At 40.3% G+C, this 20,470-nt stretch overlaps 2 protein-coding genes across 2 annotated transcripts in view; one reads left to right on the top strand and one right to left on the bottom strand.

Moving 5' to 3' along the window:
• The first annotated feature begins 74 nt into the window (after positions 1-74).
• LOC127441333 (RNA-binding protein MEX3B-like) lies at positions 75-8,266 on the top strand. The gene is made up of 3 exons (XM_051698633.1): positions 75-387; positions 951-1,459; positions 3,105-8,266. Exons 2-3 carry the CDS (start codon positions 997-999, stop codon positions 4,472-4,474), a joined length of 1,833 nt encoding a protein of 610 aa, XP_051554593.1. The 5' UTR covers positions 75-387; positions 951-996; the 3' UTR covers positions 4,475-8,266.
• Positions 8,267-10,913: 2,647 nt separating this feature from the next.
• Positions 10,914-20,470, bottom strand: part of LOC127441231 (protein unc-13 homolog A-like) — an 82,708-nt gene continuing 73,151 nt past the window's right edge. The window contains exon 42 of the mRNA XM_051698403.1: positions 10,914-18,550. Within this exon, the coding sequence (XP_051554363.1) occupies positions 18,259-18,550 (292 nt within the window). The 3' untranslated portion in view covers positions 10,914-18,258. The remainder of the gene's footprint in view (positions 18,551-20,470) is intronic.

Here is a 20,470-nt window from a genome sequence, read left to right as displayed (position 1 = left end):
TTTGTGTCGCGTGCCCTTTGAACCCATTGTTGTGCGACGGGTGACGTCAGCGCCGTGTGCGCGAGAGAGAGCGCGTGGCGTGCGTCTGCACACACAGACACACAGACAAAGACGGCGGACCGGAGGAGCGAGAGTCAGTAGCGCGTTATTACTCTCCAGTGTTCCACGCGTGGAAACGTCCAGAAAAACATGAGCAGAGCGTGAGCAACGCAGAGGCGGGACGTGTGATTTCAGCGCACAGTGGCGTTTGATTTTTTTTACCGCAAATGCTTTTGAAGTACGAGTCTTTTCTCAACGCCCCCCAACAATTAGCAGCTCCGCTAGCGGTTAGCCATCCTCGCCATCAGCCAGAAAACGCGAGATAAAAGCAGCGGGCGAGGAAATAAGGTGAGGCATCCGCCGGTGCTTTTGAACGCATGTCCACGCGACTTTAATTTTTATCCGTTTTTGTTTTTATAACGCGCGCGATTGTCCGCGTGCTGCAAGGCTGAGATCCCCAAACAAAGACGACAATGTGACTGATCATCTCCGGTTAGCAGCGCGGCTAACAACACTTCCAATTTAAACTCCGATATTTCCCTCCAAACTCACAGTTTTACAAATTTAACATTCCAGCGCTGTTTGCCACAATGTTGCTGTTCAGTCTACGTCATAATGAGCCATTGTCATGAAATGTAACAGCGTTATGATACTGTAACAGGCTTAGACAATAAAGACAATAGGGACCGAAGACATGAGGCGCACTAATTAGGGTCTCAAACAGGATAGTAGTAAATACTCGGTATTTTTGAAGTAGTATATGTGTCCATTTGTATCTAAATGCTTTATGATGTTTTGGCTAAAGAACAGTCACACTCAAGTGCTTCATAGTAGTGTGTGCTCAAGTTGTTTTAATGGTTTGCATGACTTCTCATGTGATAAATGATTTAACATATCTTTATTCCTTCCAGAAAGCGTGGTTGTTGTGTTGTCTAATGCACACACACGGGCATTGCTATGCCTAGCCCCCTGTTCCACCCTGACATCATGGATCACGATATGGTTGTGAGCAGCACCGGCCAGTCCAGCGGGGTCACCCTGCCGCTCGCCCGGGACTCAGAGTTGGAATCCCGGGACGAGGAGCACCAGGAGGCGCTGCGCTTCGCCCTGGATCAGCTGTCACTCATGGCGCTGGATAAAGTCGACTGTTTGGACGGAACATCATCGGGCAGTGAGAACTTGAACGGAGGTGGTGGTTATGTCGACCTGCAGATTCATCCGAACGGGTCACGGGAGTCGCCCAGCTCCTGCTCGCCCTCTCCGGAGTACTACGGCACAGGAGGCGGCGGATACCACATGGCCGTCCCGCACTCCATTCTCGTGGAACAAAGCTCCGTGCTCCGCAAGAGGAGTGTCAACATGACCGAGTGCGTTCCCGTGCCAACGTCAGAGCATGTGGCGGAAATTGTGGGCAGACAAGGTAATTTGACTGTATTGTTTACTAAAACCCATGCATTATGTTCCTAGACATCAAAAACAATAAATGCAACACATTTGAACAATTCCAAATAATCACTTTACTAGTATTAGTAAAGTGGTTAGTTGCATGAAAACCTAATTTGAATATTTACTCAAATGTTCCTAGAGATCATAAATAGTGAATGCAATGCATTAGGAGTAGAAGTGTGTGCGTGGTTGCACTTAGTGTGCTGTTGGTTTGTTTTTGCATGGATGTCTTGACGATTTTTGTCTTTGGAAACACTACTAACGTAACAAATGGAGGGTCTGGTGCGTGTTATTGCTTGGATAGATTGTTGTTACTCAGTGGAGGAGGGGTAGATGGTGGGGGGGGGCAGACAAAGCTGCAGATTGTTGGAGTCTGGACCTGTCTCGCGCTCTGTCCCAGACAAAAGAGACTCATATCGACCCTCACGCGCCCATCTGCGAATCACGTACTTGTCTGTTGATTATTGATCTCTGATTGCGTTTAGTTTAACAAAAAGGTTTATTATGATTTATTAACGCAATATGAATGCTTAGGGTCATGTAAGGTTATATGCAAGTATACAGGGCCGAGTATGCACACTACGGTAATGCGGTGTCGTGTGGCTCGCGGGGTGTGTAATGCAGATATTTGATGAATCAATTTAATATGGTATATTATTATGTCTGTTAATGTTCTATAAACATGATTTATATGAGCGGCGCGGGTTTTGGTCTGGTTACATTGTTCTCTTTGTTTGAAATGCCATGCTTTCAGCCTCCCACTATGACATCACAGAGCTCGCACGCCATTGGCTGCTTGCAGTAAGCCGTCGGTTCGGATTTAAAGGAACAGTGCGCCTGTTTTGTGCCAGCTAACATGTTAACAATGAAAACATTTGATTAATAAAATAATTCGCATAAATGTTTTGGACTTGTTTGTCAATGTACGGACCAGTTACTGGATGAATGTCCTCTTAAGTGTTCTACGTGAAGATATTACAAGTGATGCATTATGTAACATGACTAATTAGCCTCCATACATTTCATGTTGTATCTGTTACTTTGGTATCACTTTTATTTACTATAATTCTTGCATAGTTTGGTCATGCGCAGATAGACTCAAGGGACCCATTTGAGCACATTAGAGTGCAATAACAACCAAACAAAAACACTATAATATGCAGAATGCACCACACATATAACACCACATACAGGACATTTAAAAAAAAGTATGAATTTTAAACAAGTTGCATCATTTACATAATATGCTCCGCACATGGTTAGTCAATTAATGTCTTTTTTAAATTAACTTCAGGATTTGAAATTAAAAATGTAATGTGCAACTGGCCACAATTTATTTCTTTCATAGTTTCTAATCTTTTTTTGCCCTCACTAGTTAATTTTATATGATTCTGCAGTTAACATATAGAAAACGTATATATTAGATTCTGTAACTGGTTAAATTTGAAAGTACACAAATTCCATGTACTCTCTCAATTAATATGTTGTGAAAATATAATAATAATGATAATGTAAGGATTTGATGAAGCTGTACTCATTACAATAAATGCATGAATTTTTATTGTTGGTATTTACTCTTCATTTGAGTGACACTCGTTTCTCTGTTTTGATGTTCGCAGGTTGCAAGATCAAAGCTTTGCGTGCAAAAACAAACACTTACATCAAGACGCCAGTGAGAGGAGAAGATCCTGTGTTTATCGTGACGGGTCGGCGCGAAGACGTCGAAATGGCTAAGCGAGAAATAATTTCTGCAGCGGAACACTTCTCCATGATACGAGCGTCACGCTGTAAAGCGGGCGGCAACAGCGGGCCCGGGTCGGGCGGATCTCTCCCTGGACCTCCGAACCTCCCGGGACAAACCACCATCCAGGTGCGTGTGCCCTACAGAGTTGTCGGTCTGGTGGTGGGACCCAAAGGCGCCACGATCAAACGCATCCAACAGCAGACACACACGTATATCGTCACGCCCAGCCGCGAGAAAGACCCTGTGTTCGAGGTGACTGGAATGCCAGAGAACGTTGACCGAGCACGAGAAGAAATTGAAATGCACATCACGCTCCGCACAGGTGCGTTTGTGGACCTGCAAGGAGACAACGACTTCCACAGCAACGGTACTGACGTGAGTTTGGAGGGTCTCGGTTCGCTGGGGCTCGGCGGTACGCTGTGGTCACGTGCCAGTCACTCTGCCCCGCCTCCTCCACCACCTCCCCCTCCACCACCCCTTCACGTTTCCAAACGCAAGATGTCGTCCACGTCCTACTCCAACAGCGCTCTGAACTCTGACTCGTTTACGGTGACGCGGCGAGCCACGGATGGCGGGAGTCCCACGAGCCCGTTCAGTACAAGCAGCGCTGGCGGTAGCTTCTCATTCGCCGGTGATTCCACTCCTGTACTGCCAGCTGCGTCGGAAGACCTGGGCTTCGAGTTCAGCGCTGCCAATATCTGGGCACCGTTCGTCAACGGCGGTAAGCAGCAACAGCCAGTTCGTCGCAACAGTAGCGGGCTTAGTGGAGGAGCCATTACCCCGCGCCTGTCGCCCACCCTGCCCGCCGACCCCTCCAGTCTGGATCACCCGCTCGCCCGCAGAGCACAGAGCGACCCCCTTAGTACACTCTCCTGGCTACAAACGGGTGGTGGATCATTTTCGGGTGGTAGCAGCAGTAGCGGGGGAAGCTCCACCGGTTACTCCTCTTGCTCAGCATCTTCATTGCCCGGCGGATCGCCCACTGATTCCGAGGGAGGTGGCAGCGGCGTGGGCATGGCATCCACCATGCTTGGTCGCCTAAAAGCGGGTGGTCTGGCTGTCATGGTGCCCGGAAGTTGTAGGGACTGTTACGTGTGCTGTGAGAGCGAGGTAACAGCCGCTCTGGTCCCGTGCGGGCACAATCTCTTCTGCATGGATTGCGCGGGGCAGATATGCCAGTCGCAAGAGGCTGAGTGTCCCGTGTGCCACACCCCCGTGACGCAGTGCATTCGAATCTTCTCTTAATACCCGGACGAACGCAAACCCCCAATAAACTTCCTCACAATTAAAGACTGCCTTCATAGGATTGACCGTAATTATTAGATATGACACTATTCTGATTTATTGACAATAATAATAATAATTACTATGAAAATGACTAAATTATCGACTCAAGTACTTGTTGTTTTTTCGTGAAACTGAGGAGCAAAGAAAACCAGTGTCTTCAGTGTTCACATTCGTTCTGCCGTATTTAACGGTTAGTTTTCCATTCATGCTTCCATGCGGCCGTAAACGGTCTTCGTTTTTTCCGCTTGAGACTTTTTCTACTTGCAGATATTTTTCGACTTTGACGCTGCATAAGTCTGCACTTTTTTCTAGTGTATTGTTTGTTTAAGAGGGTTGGCAATACAGTTGTTTTTTAAATTATTTTTTAAGATCTTGTGTTGCTGTTTTGCATTGAATAAAAAAAATTTAAAAAATGCAGTCGACTACATGCAGCACGCCCGCAACAACAAGAGCGTATATGGAAGACTGCAAAACCTGCACACTTGTTTAGACCAAAACATTACAGATATATCCCTGTTTTTATTTTCAATGAAGAATGGAACACTTAATATTTATACACGTTAAGAGTTGACATCCGACGTAATAGTTAATGTTGAATTTAATATAGATAGAATAGTACATGTTATGAATATCATTACCGTGCTAGGAGGTTGTTTGCTACCTTGTTTTCTCTTTTGCCACACAACCTTAAAGCATTCATACTGTAGTAGATGGCGCCACGTGCGTCCTCGTCATTGATGTTTTAGTGGCCGATGATAATGCAGACTATCGTATTTGTTTACGTCTGTGAACGAAACGTCACACGTTAGTTCATTCCAACAGTCTACACTCCTGAAACAGGGTGGCTAGTATTTAAAAACACATTGACAACTTTATCTGTTACAATGTTACTGTTCTTAGAGACTTTTGTGGTAAGACTAGCTGATTGGTTGTGGATGTGTGGGCGGATGTTTGCCACGCCCCACTGAAATATAAGATAGTTCTTTGTAACATTACACGAATGTTTCTCTTTGTTTTGGATTTGTGTATGTGTGTGATTTGAGAGTATGGAGTTGTTTTTAAACCAGCTGTTGTAGAGCCATCCTGCTTCGTGCACAGTGACACATTGCAATGTTCTTTCTGAATTCCCGAGGGGCCTGTCGCGGTCTCTTGGGGGCCAAGCTGGAGTAAAAGTCTTCCGGCCCTTGCAAGAGAATTATTCTCGTTCTGAGTTTAAGCTGTTTCAGATGCATCCTGCATACAATGCAGCGTTCGCACTTAGTACCATCATGTATCAATATTTTCTTAAGCTGCCTGTGATGGTTGTTGTTTTGATGATTAGAATCGAATCTTTGTAGCCCCTTTGAAAGGTCTGTGACAATTTATGTGACAAGCCATGAATTCACACTCTAAAGGGCTTCCGGTTACACACTACACTTCAGGTCGTATCCCGCGTTATCGCTAATGAAACAGGATGTATTGTCCCGACACAATCCGTATGGCAGCTATATCACCCAGGGCTTCCATACATTATTTAGTGATGCACGTCTGAGGACAGCGGAATTGTTTCGTTGACAGTCAAAAGCTTCCGCGCTGTCAGTTTTTCCGCGTTACTAGAGTGAAAAGCTTTCTACCTAAACGTCGGACTTAAAACACATCTCAGACGGTAAAAAGCTCAAAAGTTTTACATTTGGTTTGCATGATTTGTACATATCTGTAACATCAAATTTTTTAGCGAAATTGCGCAAGCCTCATAATTCGTATATGATTTAAACCACTGCAGTTTTCTTAATTTTTTGACGTGTTTAATATGAAACGTAAACAGTGCCAGTCATAATTAATTTCGAATTGCGACCTGTAAATGGTGCCTTGGTGGTGTCGCTCGCTACCGACGTGTTGTCTGTTTTTAAAGGTGCCCTGTTAAGGCCAAAGTATACTTTCCGTTTTTCTACGTGCCACTACGCAATGCAAATTTTGCCATCAACACAGCAGCTACGCACGGACTGTCTGAGTGCATCCAGTTTTTTATTAGTCATGCGGACAGTCTGCATCTTTGCGTATCGTCTGTGCGTGCGCCTGACATTGACTGTGCTTAAACAGTAGACGAGCCCGGAAGGCTAATTCCCTATGGGTTCCCTTTGGAATTTCCAATGGGTTTCTTGGGTTATTGTAATGACGTTTTGTGAAAAAACATTGCTTGAAGATTCCCTCAAACGTGAAAGATGAACAAGTTGCTAATTAAGGACTACAAACATGTCTGGCGAAATGGAAAATCGATGTTGTCCTTATCTAGCAACTTGTTAGCATCATACTTAAAAAAACAAAACAAAAAAAAACACAGGTGGCTTTAAAAGTCAAATTTGGGTTAAGACAAAAACATCCAAGTATCTTCATGTAATGTTTAGCATAAACCTTATTTTACTCAGAAATCCCAAACTGGCATCATAAAAACCCCAAGGTAAATCCAGAAGGAACCCATGGCTCAAAAATGCTTATTCTCTTCTGTTTTTTTAAACTACAACCTGAATAGCTCGCATCAAACGCATCCGTATGGGCTCGTGGTCAAGAGCAATTGTAAACGCATCGAACGGCGCGTGGGAAAACGAAGTATACCCGAGCCTTTATAGAGAAGATTGTATTCTGCACGGCTGTGTCGTTTCAGGCTGTGTTCACACTCCTCTTCCAATTTTAGTTTGTGGTTTTTCATTAATACGTAGGTTATGCTTCAGACAGTGTGGCGGCGAAGTGATAATCGTAAAAAGTATTTGTACAGAGGGCCATGTTGTATCTGAGCTGGCTGTTTCCCTCTATTTTGTCCCCATGTTTAGTTTATGGGAGCATCAGGAATATTGTGCACTCATGTTAGTTACTAAGTTAAGAATCTGGTTTTATAAGCCAGTCCAAGGGATTTTGTGTGATTGGTTTAACGGTACAAGAAACTAGCTGAAAGTGTATTTTTAGTTCTCTGTGTCTGTGGTGTTTTGGCATGAAGGTCATGTGACTAGTGAAGAATTGGTCACGGCAGGCCTGAGTTTTAAGATTGACCCTACAGACCTGAAAGTGGGTTGTTTCTTTGTGTCCTCCAAGGGTTAAAAACAGGGTTTACTGAGGAGATCTCAGGCAGTTTAGAATGGAGAAGATGTCAAACGCTGTTGTCCCATGAATCATTTTCACCCTAAACTCTACTCTATTTTCGCTTGAATTCTTTTTGTACGCAGAACCAAAAGTTTTTCAATAAAGAAACGTCAGAAACGTCAATTGTAAATATCCTGAAACAATCATTGGGATTTGTTTAAGAAGTACAAAACTGAAAAAGGTTAATGTAGTTTTTAAAACATGTATCATTATTTGTAAGTTAACTCTCTGCATGTCTTGCAGCCATCTGGCATTGGCTAACGAAACGGTGAAAAAAAAACTTTTTTACACATTTTATTTTTACAATTTATTTGCTTATCTTGACAAATGTCCCAGATTATAATGTGACCCTTTTATTACAGCAAATTTATCTTTATTTTCCATATTTCTGTTACCTGTGTACAACATATAGGCAATTTATAACAAAATGAGAAAAAATTATTGAAGAAATTTAAAATTTAAATCTATTTTATTTGAAAGTTTATGGACCTTTTAACCGTGAGCTGGAACAATTGTATACACGTATAATTTGAGCTGACTGACGGTTCTAAGAAATGTATCAAGAGTTTTATTTTTTATGCTTCTTTAATAAAATCTTGTTTTTACTTTTCGTTTTTGTACTGTAAAACAATAAAATCATGTGTCTGAGTGTTTTTTTTAATTCCTGTACAAAAGCAACGGAGTTAAAATGTTTTATGGAATGTAGGATAGTAATATGCATAAAGGAATAAGATTAGCTTTCCTTTAAACAAATGAAAGGATCTGAAAACTTTAACAGATAGACACCTTTTAATTAAATGAAAGTAGCTGTAGCCAGTTTAAATTGAATAGTTTTACATGTTGCAAATTTGGGATGTGTTTGAATATAGTTTACGTGTGTATATATACATAATATTTTTTTTATCCCCTTTTCTCCCAATTTGGAATGCCCAATTCCCACTACTTAGTAGGTCCTCGTGGTGGCGCGGTTACTCACCTCAATCCGGGTGGTGGAGGACAAGTCTCAGTTGCCTCCGCTTCTGAGACCGTCAATCCGCGCATCTTATCACGTGACTCGTTGTGCATGACACCGCGGAGACTCACAGCATGTGGAGGCTCATGCTACTCTCCGTGATCCACGCACAACTCACCACAAGCCCCATTGAGAGCGAGAACCACTAATCACGACCACGAGGAGGTTACCCCATGTGACTCTACCCGCCCTAGCAACCGGGCCAATTTGGTTGCTTAGGAGACCTGGCTGGAGTCACTCAAAAGCTGCATTTTAATGTTTATGTGGGACTTTTCCACTGCACGGTACGGCTCGACTCTGCTCGCTTTTTGTGGGCTTTCCGAGCCGATATTAAATATGACGTCAAAACCCTGCAGATCACTGATTGGTCAGAGAGAATCGTCACTACCAGCGTCACTGGATTTGCGACACGGGACATCAACCTGCTAGTTTTAAAGTTAGCAACAGCGATAGCAGTGTTATTTGTTCACGCGACTTTCGAATTGTAAAAAGAAATGGCTGTGCACAAAACCACACCGTGGTCAATAAACAAGTTGCAGATGTTCCTCTCGTTAGTAGCCGAGGAGATGATATAACGAGAGCTGGATGGGCGGCGCAACTATGACAATCAGCCTATAATCCCACCCATGTTGAGGCGGCACTAAACTGCAGTGGAAAATCAAGCTCAGAAAAGTAAAGCGAGCAGAGTCGAACCGTAACGTGCAGTGGAAAAGTGCCAATGGATTGGCCCCATTCACTTCCATTGTAGATTATGGAAGCCCTGAAACGCATGGTAAAAATTTTACTAGGTGAATTTTCTTTTAGGTGTCTTGGTGTCTTCCTGAGTCGATGTCCTACAAATCTTTTCTCCACAAATTATTTTTTTGAATGAACAATTCATTCGATTGCTGTGGTAATCAGCATAATGCTGTCAAAAGAGCTTAACTTGTATTGAACCCCAAATACTACCATGTTACCATTTTTCTTACAATAACTTTGGTGAAATGGTTAAACGGATGATGAATGCAGTATGTTACAATTTGTGTAAATTAATACAATATAATGGGATAATTTATAGATAGCCATGTTGTATAAAGAGTCCAAATAATGTCACTTATTAGTGGTCAAAATGTATGCCCATTTCATTTTTAGGGGAATATGTGGTACAGCTAAATATTCTGTTTTTGATCAGTCAATATTTTTATATTAATTTACTGAGTAACACTTTTAACAGATTGCCAATGTGTATGTTTTTAAGTTTTGGATGCAGCTGAAAAAGGTCAAGACCTCTGAAGTGAGACAATCACTATTTTAAAGGGGTAGTACAGACGTTAAATGTGTTAAACTAGCTACTTTTTATGCGGTTAATTTGATATTAGACTATATTTGATCCAGCATACAGTATAGTTATTTGAAGAATAGGGGATTTGCGCCTTTATTGCTAAGAAATGGGACACCCAACTCGTACGCTATTCGAGTAAAGTGCCTCATATTTTTTTATATTTATAAACTGCTTTCTTTAGATTTATTATGAAGACATTTAGTGAGTCTTACGTCTCTTGTGTGGTGCAGAGTTCTAATGACAAAAATTGATGACAAGACTCGGTTCATGATTTTTTTTTTAATAGGAAGCAAATGCTGCAGTAATCCACTATCATCCTCATTAAAATTATAAACATCCCCAGTATAAAAACATCCTCTCATGCGAACACCTTGAGCACACTACATTCTTATCAGATACAATATTCACAAGCTGTTGTTTTCAAAATAAACAGTGAAATAGAGACGGAAGAGTGAAATCAATTGAGATGTGTCAATCACTGGCAGGTGAACATAAGAGTCGTCGTGTGCTGGCACCAGTTACGTATTTTTCATCATGCTCTTGATTCTATTCACAGGTGGGCACCACTGCAGCATTTGTGGGCGTGCCCGCATGCATATGAGTTTTGTCCATGCCCATTTGTGCTTCAGCATGTGTATGTGCAAGTGTGTAGTGTGTGTAAATGAGTTAAAGTGAGTGAAAGCGGGTAAGTTGTTTTAATTAATGGCATGGTCATCACTCTGTGGTCTCTGTCAAGGCTAACTAACTAACTAACATTCAACAGCTGTGCTGTGTTTTCTTTGAGAATAAATCAAGACTAGTGTGATCCTGGCATATATATATATATATATATATATATACAGCTCTGGTGACCACTGCAAAATGATCAGTTTCTCTGGATTTACTATTTATAGGTATGTGTTTGAGTAAAATGAACATTTTTGTTTTATTCTATAATGTACTGACAACATTCCTCCCAAATTCCAAATAAAAATGTTGTCATTTAGAGCATTTATTTGCAGAAAATGACAACTGGTCAAAATAACATAAAAGACAGTTTTTTCAGAGCTCGAATAATGCAAAGAAAACAAGTTCATATTCATTTTTAGTCAACACAATACTAATGTTTTAACTTAGAGTTCAGAAATCAATATTTGGTGGATTAACCCTGATTTTCAATCTCAGCTTTTCGCGTCTTGGCATGCCCTCTACCAGTCTTTCATATTGCTGTTGGGTGACTTTATGCCACTCCTGCTGCATATATTTAAGCATCTCGACTTTGTTTGATGTCTTGTGGCCATCAATCTTCCTCTTGATCACATTCCAGAGGTTTTCAATGGGATTCAGGTCTGGAGATTGGGCTGGCCATGACAGGGTCTTGATCCGGTGCTCCTCCATCCACACCTTTATTGACCTGTCTGTGTGGCATGGAGCATTGTCCTGCTGGAAAACCCAATCCTCAGAGTTGGGGAACATTGTCAGAGCAGAAGGAAGCAAGTTTTCTTCCAGGATAACCTTGTATGTGGCTTGATTAATGCGTCCTTCTCAAAGATGAATCTGCCCGATTCCAGCCTTGCTAAAGCACCCCCTGATCATCACTGATCCTCCACCTGGTCATCTAATGGTAAGACGGAGACCTGGAGAGGCCTTCAAAGCCACAGTGTCTCGCACCCACTGTGAAATTTGGTGATGATCTGGGGGTGCTGTTGTCAGTTGTAAGTTGTCAGTACTTTATAGAGTAAAACAAAAATGTTCATTTTACTCAAACACACACTTATAAATAGTAAATCCAGAGAAACTGATCATTTTGCAGTAGTCTCTTAATTTTTTCCAGAGCTATGCGTATATATATATATATTTAGTCAATTGTTTTCCAGGACTAACATTAGAGCCAAAATGCTGCCCTTTAGATTAGTTCACTCAAAATTAAATTAAAATTCTGTATTTTGATTACTCCCCGTTAAGTCGTTCCAAACCATTGCTGTTATTTTTCCAAACCGATCTCGTACAAAAACCTACGTCATGTACTCCTATACAGAAAAATAAACAAACCGGCGAATTACATTGTCATGATTTTTCCTAAGTCTAACCGCTTACCCAAACTCTTAAAAGAGTATTCCGGGTTCAATACAAGTTAAGCTCACTCGACAGCATTTGTGGCATAATGTTGATTACAACAAAAAATGTATTTATTTTTAAGGTTTTCTCCGCAATCTGGAACGCCCAATTCCCAATGCGCTCTAAGTCCTCGTGGTGGCATAGTGACTCGCCTCAATCCGGGTGGTGGAGGACGAATCTCAGTTGCCTCCGCGTCTGAGACCGTCAATCCATGCATCTTATCACGTGCCTTGTTGAGCGCGTTACCGCGAAGACATAGCGCATGTGGAGGCTTCACGCTATTCTCCATGGCATCCACGCGCCCCACTGAGAGCGAGAAACACATTATAGCGACCACGCGGAGGTTACCCCATGTGACTCTACCCTCCATAGCAACCGGGCCAATTTGGTTGCTTAGGAGACCTGGCTGGAGTCACTCAGCACACCCGACCTGACCTGGATTCCCGACTCCAGGGGTGGTAGTCAGCGTCTTTTGGTGCTTTTTGGAGCTCGGCAGGCTTGGTTATTATGTCACTGTATGGAGAAAAACTACATGAAGATCCTCCTTTTTGTGCTTCACTGACAAAATAAATAACAGCACAGAGGTCTGGAACAACATGAGGGTGAGTAAACGACAAAATGAACTATCAAAGGCTACTGAATTCATGTGCACTCAAACAGCATTATGTACAGCAATAACAAGAAAATGCAAGTACTACAAATAATCTGCACTGTAAACATTTTAAATCTCTTTAAAGTGGACAGACAGCTAGCTTCTTCAAATTCTATTTAATTAAATTGCACTGTTGTTTCGTTCTAAAATAGCCATTTTGAAAGGCTATCCTCACTGTCTTTCTAAAAACACATCATGAGACTCATGAGAGACTTGCTGTCGATTAGAATCTAAAATATAGGTTGCACATTTATTACCTATTTTTAATGCATTCAGTTATTTAAAGGGATAGTGCCCACAAAAATTCTGTCATCTCCTTTTGTGTTCCACAGAAGAAAGTCATACGGGTTACTGTTGACACGAGGGTGAGTGAATGATGACAGAATTTTCATTTTTGAGATAACTATCCCTTTAATGTCTCTGTGAGCTGTCGCCCCATTTAAATCCACTGTATCGCTCTCGAATCGAGACAGAATTATGTAAGATGGCAAAAGATTCACAGAAATACACACAAGTAAACTACACAGCAAGAGATGCGAGTGAAAGACAAATCTTTACTGCCCTCACAATGTGGATATAATAGTAGTCCTGAATGTTAGAAGGTGCTTTTTGGCATTTTGTCTCTTTGAGGCATCTTCCACTAAATAAACATAACAGATGGTATTAAAGACAATTAAAATAATACACAGAGTCACAACACAGTCCTCTGACAGCAGCAGATTATAATGAACACAGAAGAGTCATTAATATCTTAATTTAAAAGCTCAATCGAGACGAGGATTATTAGTTTCTTCAGTTAGGCCAGAAACAAATGCCAGTACTGTACGCAAGCACGTAAACGCCAGTGTTATTTTTTTAAACAGTTTTTTATTTGTCATTGTAACTGCTGAAATTGTCCTTTTGCATGATTTTAGTCAATTTTACTTGGACTTAAATGTCTTATATTTTTAGTCTACGAAAATAACAGTTGAGTTTACAGTAATGTGCAAAATGACGAAACGTGCCAAACTTTAACCAAATATGTATACATTTTGAAAAATATTCAGTGTAAACATGTATCAAGCAAATGATTTATCAACATGAGAACCTGAGTTTATAATGAATATAGTATATTGAAGTACAGTATTAGTTGCTTTTTTTTTTTTACTGTGTTGTAATTTGTTCACACTTTACAGACTGTTCTGTGTTTTAGACAGTTTAGTATATTGCGTTACAATGTGTTTTACAGAAACAGCATATTCACAACGGCAGTTGCGCATTCTGACTAGTGCGTAACAGTTCAAGTTCACCTGTTCATTCTCTATAGCTGAAGAAAAGAAAAGTCTATTTTTGTCAACAGTATTTTGAAATTAAAATCATTCGATTTTTTTTTTTTTTTTGTATTAATGCATCTTTTTCGTTGACGTGACTAACACTGATGAACACAAATGCTTCTAGCAATGCAAGCTTGATTTCATGCGTCATTGCATTTTGAAATGTGTCAAATTGCAATTCATAATGCAACACAAGAACGCATTTCAGCGGTTTAGTTCATAGTGGACTCGGAGCAACAATTTGATGAGAATCTTGCGGAGTATGTTAGTTAACCATTTTTTTAACGATTTTTTTTTATTTGTTATTTTTACTTAATCGAATGGTAATATAATTCCTTGATTTTGTTCACATATGGTATCTGAAAACACACACAAAAAAAAAAGTGAAAAATTTTCTTTACTTTTGTTTTTGTTTTACACTTGTTGTGTTCCCGGTCAAAAATGACCGGCTATTGGAAATGAATGGATTAGACTACAAAATACAGTGTAAATACAAAATAAGTGTTCAGGAGCATCACAATCCTTTAGATGAACACATATCTGGATGTGTTTTTGCCCACACAAATTCCTCAGACATGTTCACACACACACACACAGACATATATACAAATACACACACACACATCGTGTGTTGAGAGCCCACTTGTGCATCGTCTTTCCATGTACACTCTTTGAGGAATATTTCAAGATCACTTATCATTTTTATGTTGTGTTTGGGCTCGTTTGAATCGGGATCGTCTGCTGTAAGTTATATGTCATTGTCTATATTACATGTATGTTTCAGGAAGTAATAAGGAAAAGTGACAAAAAGACACTCCTGTTTATTATATTTATGTGTGTCAGTGGGAATTTCATACACTAATACTCACTGCAGTTTGATCTCTGAGTGAAACAAATTTGCTCATTGCATTCTACTAATTGAGTCCTTTCTAACGATATACAACACATGGACATCTCATCTTTTTTGATGGTTTTACCAAATCTGAATATAATTGTTGTGATAAATTTGCAAATGATGAGAAATTAAAAAGCATTATTAAAGAATTGCTAGGATCAGCTATATGCATTGTAAAGTCCAGATTCAAGGCTTTTAATTTAATTTTGTTCAGATCAAGTGGGTGGTTATTAATTTGGGACAGAATTATTATTATTATTGTTATTATTTTTTGCTTTCTGCAGGGAGTGCCCTCCCACTGGCCCGGTATGAGCTCAGGTCAACGGATCATTCTATCAATAAAAAATATATATATTTTAAAATATGTTTAAAAAAGGAGTATAAAACCTGTCATAATTACTCAAAAAGATCTAATGCAATATCTTGTGATAATATATGCAATATGAGAGATTTATAAACAATCTTAGCGGGCCGGTCATTTTTGACCGGGAACACAAAATGTGTTAAATGAACACAACACAAGGGTTAAAGTTAGTTAAGCTGTCAACATGTTAATAGCGAGCTACCTGAATAACAATAACACATCTTGTATAATGGCACAGACATTCAAAGGAAACTCTATTGCCACCTTGAACACTGAGTTTGTTAAAGCCACAGTAACAAAAGAATGCACATTACTTATGTTATTTAAGACATGTAGGGCTGCTTTGAGATAATGTGTGTTGTGAAAAGCGCTATACGCGTTACGTGTTTACAGAAGGACAGCGTGCTTACGTTGCGTTGGCCATGCATCACGCTTGTGTACTTGCGTATAGTATGTTTCCAGCCTTTGTTTGGATACTGTTAGCACTGAGTGAGAGTGCATTTTTTGAATGTTAAACCATTTCAGATTTTACATGCAACTTCATAACAGGTACGCTTATTTTAACATCAGACAATTCAACATATTCTGACACCATTAAATGCTGACATAAATCTAAAGCCCTCATTCCCAACTAAATTCACCAGTAGTATTTTTGTACGATTTTTGGACGTCCAGCAGAGAAGATTCACCGTGCAGTTAAGCAAACAAACAAATATAATACTTTAATGCACAGCGAGAGTTCTGCATATTACCTGAAGTGGCACATGAAATTTCATCACAGTGTTCGTAAGGCTTGTCTTCACCATGCAGAAGGTGACACGAGCGGCCCGTGGATGAAAGCAACGTTTAAAGTCAAAATGACATGCAGAAAGGCAATGTGCAATGTCTTCAAAGAGCGCAAATGAATCAAGCCCCAGAGTGTGTTTACAGTTTAATATTCTATACAACATGGGTGTGAGAGAGATTTGGAAGGGGGTATTGGTTAACCAAACTACCTCAAGGCCGCAATGCATTGTCGGTGTGTGTTTGTGAAGGCGAGTCTGCAGTGTCTTTTACGGTTGCAGACACAAACTGTTAGCGATGTGAAAAACACCATCATGGGGAGCATTGCAGTAACGCAGCTAACCGTATAACAGTAACTGTGTCATCAATTTAACATCATAACTGAAGGTGTTTTTCTGCGTTCACGTCATATCGGAATTTCCACAGTTATGAGTTTCTGGCCACGTCCACACTAATATGTTTTCGTTTGAAAGCGCATTTATTTCGCCATGTTTACGCCACTCATCCACACTGGAACGGAATGCTAACTCCACCGAAACGATAACGCTCTCCATGACCGCATACTTTGGAAAACGATGACGTTAGGAAACTTAAAGTGAGGTTTCAAACGAAATTGACGTGGCCATTGTGGATGGAAAGTTTATTAGTGAAGTCGACTAGCGAATATATTTATTTATTTTTTTTAGCTTTTAATAAATTTAGCGTCGTGCTTTAGCAGCAATATAGGGATGTAAATTCTCTGAGAAGTTTTTGGCACGTTGACAGTGTTACAGTTACTGTGAGCACACTCAAAACCCTATCCGAGAAGTTTACCGATTTTCGAAAGATTGCGCGTAACGGCAAGTTCGAAACACTGAATGTTATGAGTTTCAATGGAGGAAAATGGTGTTCTAGTGTGGATGAGATGCATAAACACATCAGAATAAATGTGTTTTAAAATAAACACGTATCAGTGCGGACGGGCCTTCAAAACAGCAAAAATAGCAGCGGCGCCTTCATTTAATGGTAGTTAGGTAGCTACCACTTGCAGAAGAATATACAGAGGTGAATGTAGCCATAAAGTATCAACAACAAAACCGCACTTTGATTTATTTGAGAGTTTTAAGTGTTGCAATAGAAACAACACACTTCTGAGTCTAAGAAAGTGAATAACTCGAGTAGAATCTTGTAATTTCGCAAATTCTGGCATGATGTCACAGCATTTGTCCTTTTAGCATACTTTGCAACCAGTAACATGATCTGTGATTGGTTGGGGAATGTGTTATGCACCAATCAGAGACCATATAAATGGTGTCACACTAAAACAGCTTTGTGCTTTCAGCTTTGGGCTCTCTGTGAATCTTAAAAGTGGCCCATAGAGTGCAAAATAAAGTGTGTGTGTGTGTGTGTGAGAGAGAGAATATTAAAGTCAACATGAAATGGCTTTCGCAAACCATTTTACTTTTGCAATGTGATGCATTTCTGAGAGAACAGAATATTTGAGAAATAACTGTAGGGCGGGACTTGATTTTTATGCATCAAAAATTGATTGGATGGTGAAAAGTGGGCGTGTCACACCAGAATGATATCTTTTACAAATGTATTGCAAATGTACAAATGTACCAGTGTTAACTGGCATTACTCTTAACCATTGGGAAGATTTTAGAAAGGCTTCATTACCTACAACAGTAGCCTAAACAATGCTATATTAGTACCGAGCAGCTTTGGTGACGTCGGCTAAAAAGGAAAAATGTTTCAGAGGAGGTTAAGTTAATGCATTTTGATGAAAGATGATGAAGACTAACACTTCCTTTTAAATAATGTGCATTGATAAATTGTATGAAGTAAGTAAACGGGGTAAATTCATTTCATGTTGACTAAATGTATGTGAGAGTGTCATATTTAATTATTTCTCTATTGGTATGCTGACATCATTATTTGCTTGAATCAGATTGCTTTAGTTCATGTGCAGATGTTTGCGTATGTGTGTGCATGTCGTCTTATATTAATTGCAATATGTTTATGTGACTGTGTTGTTTGCAGCTGTGTGCTGTTTGACAGTTCTTAAATGGCGCGCTGCATAAATCACTTGATTGCTTTTTTATCGGCTCTGTGTGTGTGTGTCTCTAGCGCCCCCTTTAGGCTGTAAGGAAATCACATTACACCCTGAACGGTGCATCTGGCCGGGTGCTGTGCGTCAAGTCTCGCGGCTTTAGCTTCCTCTGCCTTCCTCCGCCGAGCGCTGGTCAGACTTGAGTTTGACGAACTCTTTAGCGACCTCGTCGTTGTTGCGCTGGGAGAGGATTCGCAGCACGGTGAGACCCGTCTCGTCCATGTGGATGCGTTTGCCGAGCGGGAGCCAGCACGCCGCGCTGCTCCGGGATGCCAAGTCCTTCAGCTGCAGAACGGCCATGCCGACGGTGCGATCCTCGCGAGCGAAACAGTAATCCTTCACACAAACCTGCAGCTCGTAACCCTCAGGACCCAGCTCACTACCGAGCACACTAGAGAGAGAAACCGAGAAAGAAATATACTTTGACTCTTTGAGCCTTTGTTGAAGTTCTGCACCACAGAAATAATGTGTTCAATGCCATAACTGGAAGTCCATCCACCTAAAAAAGTAGTCCCACCTCAAAATGACAATTTATACAAGTTTACAGCTCATACAAATAGTTTTGCTTCAGAAATTATGAAAGGGCTTTAAATGTCTCTTTTTACATTAAAGAGTTTGTACTATACACCATTTGTAACATAAAACAGTGCAACCAATTATGTGCTGTAACAGTATTGCTGGGTGAAAAACACTTATAAGTGAATAAAATAAATGGTAAATCAAAATAGTAAATAAGACCAGAGTTCCCAGCCAAAGCCATAAATGTGACTTCAAATAAAGAACTTTACTTTTAAATCTTGTAACATGCCGGCATTTATTGTGTTGTGATATCTTATTTACAGATTTTTTTACTTATTTTTTATATACATTATCTATCTATCTGTCTGTCTATCATTCTATCTGTCTGTCTGTCTGTCTGTCTATCTATCTGTCTGTCTGTCTATCTATCTGTCTGTCTCTCTCTATCTATCTGTCTGTTTGTCTGTCTATCTATTTGTCTGTCTCTGTCTGTCTGTCTATCATTCTATTTATCTGTCTGTCTGTCATTCTGTCTGTCTGTCTATCTATCTGTCTGTCTGTCTCTCTGTCTGTCATTCTATCTATCTATTTGTCTGTCTGTCTGCCTATCATTCTATCTATCTGTCTGTCTGTCCGTATGTCTGTCATTCTATCTATCTGTCTGTCATTCTATCTGTCTATCTGTCTGTCTGTCATTCTATCTATCTGTGTGTCTATCTGTCTGTCTGTCATTCTATCTGTCTGTCTGTCTATCATTCTATCTGTCTGTCTATCTATTTGTCTGTCTCTCTATCTGTCTGTCTGTCTATCATTCTATCTATCTGTCTGTCTGTCTGTCTGTCTATCTATCTGTCTGTCTGTCATTCTATCTATCTGTGTGTCTGTCTGTCTGTCATTCTATCTGTCTCTCTGTCTGTCTCTCTATCTATCTATCTATCCATCTGTCTGTCTACCTATTTGTCTGTCTCTCTATCTGTCTGTCTGTCTATCATTCTATCTAACTGTCTGTCTGTCTGTCTATCATTCTATCTGTCTGTCTATCTATCTGTCTATCTGTCTGTCTATCTATCTGTCTGTCTATCATTCTATCTATCTGTCTGTCTATCTATCTATCTGTCTGTCATTCTATCTGTCTATCTATCTGTCTGTCTATCTATCTGTCTGTCTATCATTCTATCTGTCTGTCTATCTATCTATCTGTCTGTCATTCTATCTGTCTATCTATCTGTCTGTCTATCATTCTATCTGTCTGTCTGTCTCTCTGTCTGTCTCTCTATCTATCTGTCTGTCTATCTGTTTGTCTATCTATCTGTCTGTCTATCTATTTGTCTGTCTCTCTGTCTGTCTGTCTATCTGTCTGTCTGTCTGTCTGTCTATCTATCTATCTATCTATCTACCTATTTGTCTGTCTCTCTGTCTATCTGTCTGTCTCTATCTATCTGTCTGTCTCTCTGTCTGTCTGTCTGTCTGTCTATCTGTCTGTGTCTGTCTGTCTGTCTATCTATCTATCTATCTATCTATCTGTCTGTCTATCTATTTGTCTGTCTGTCTGTCTATCATTCTATCTATCTGTCTGTGTCATTCTATCTGTATGTCTGTCTGTCTATCATTCTATCTATCTGTCTGTCTGTCATTCTATCTGTCTATCTATCTGTGTGTCTATCTGTCTGTCTGTCTATCTATCTATCTATCTGTCTATCTATTTGTCTGTCTCTCTATCTGTCTGTCTGTCTATCTGTCTGTCATTCTATCTATCTGTCTGTCTGTCATTCTATCTATCTGTCTGTCTGTC

This window comes from Myxocyprinus asiaticus, chromosome 5 (assembly GCF_019703515.2).
Source record: "Myxocyprinus asiaticus isolate MX2 ecotype Aquarium Trade chromosome 5, UBuf_Myxa_2, whole genome shotgun sequence".
Classification (NCBI taxonomy): domain Eukaryota; kingdom Metazoa; phylum Chordata; class Actinopteri; order Cypriniformes; family Catostomidae; genus Myxocyprinus; species Myxocyprinus asiaticus.
This window is presented reverse-complemented; position numbering and strand designations above follow the sequence as displayed.

What these genes read in the sequence shown, in the direction of transcription:
- LOC127441333 (XM_051698633.1), top strand. Translation starts at nt 997, where the DNA reads ATGCCTAGCCCCCTGTTCCACCCTGACATCATGGATCACGATATGGTT. An exon ending in GGAAATTGTGGGCAGACAAG is followed by an intron (nt 1,460 to 3,104) that starts GTAATTTGACTG and finishes TGATGTTCGCAG; the next exon opens with GTTGCAAGATCAAAGCTTTG.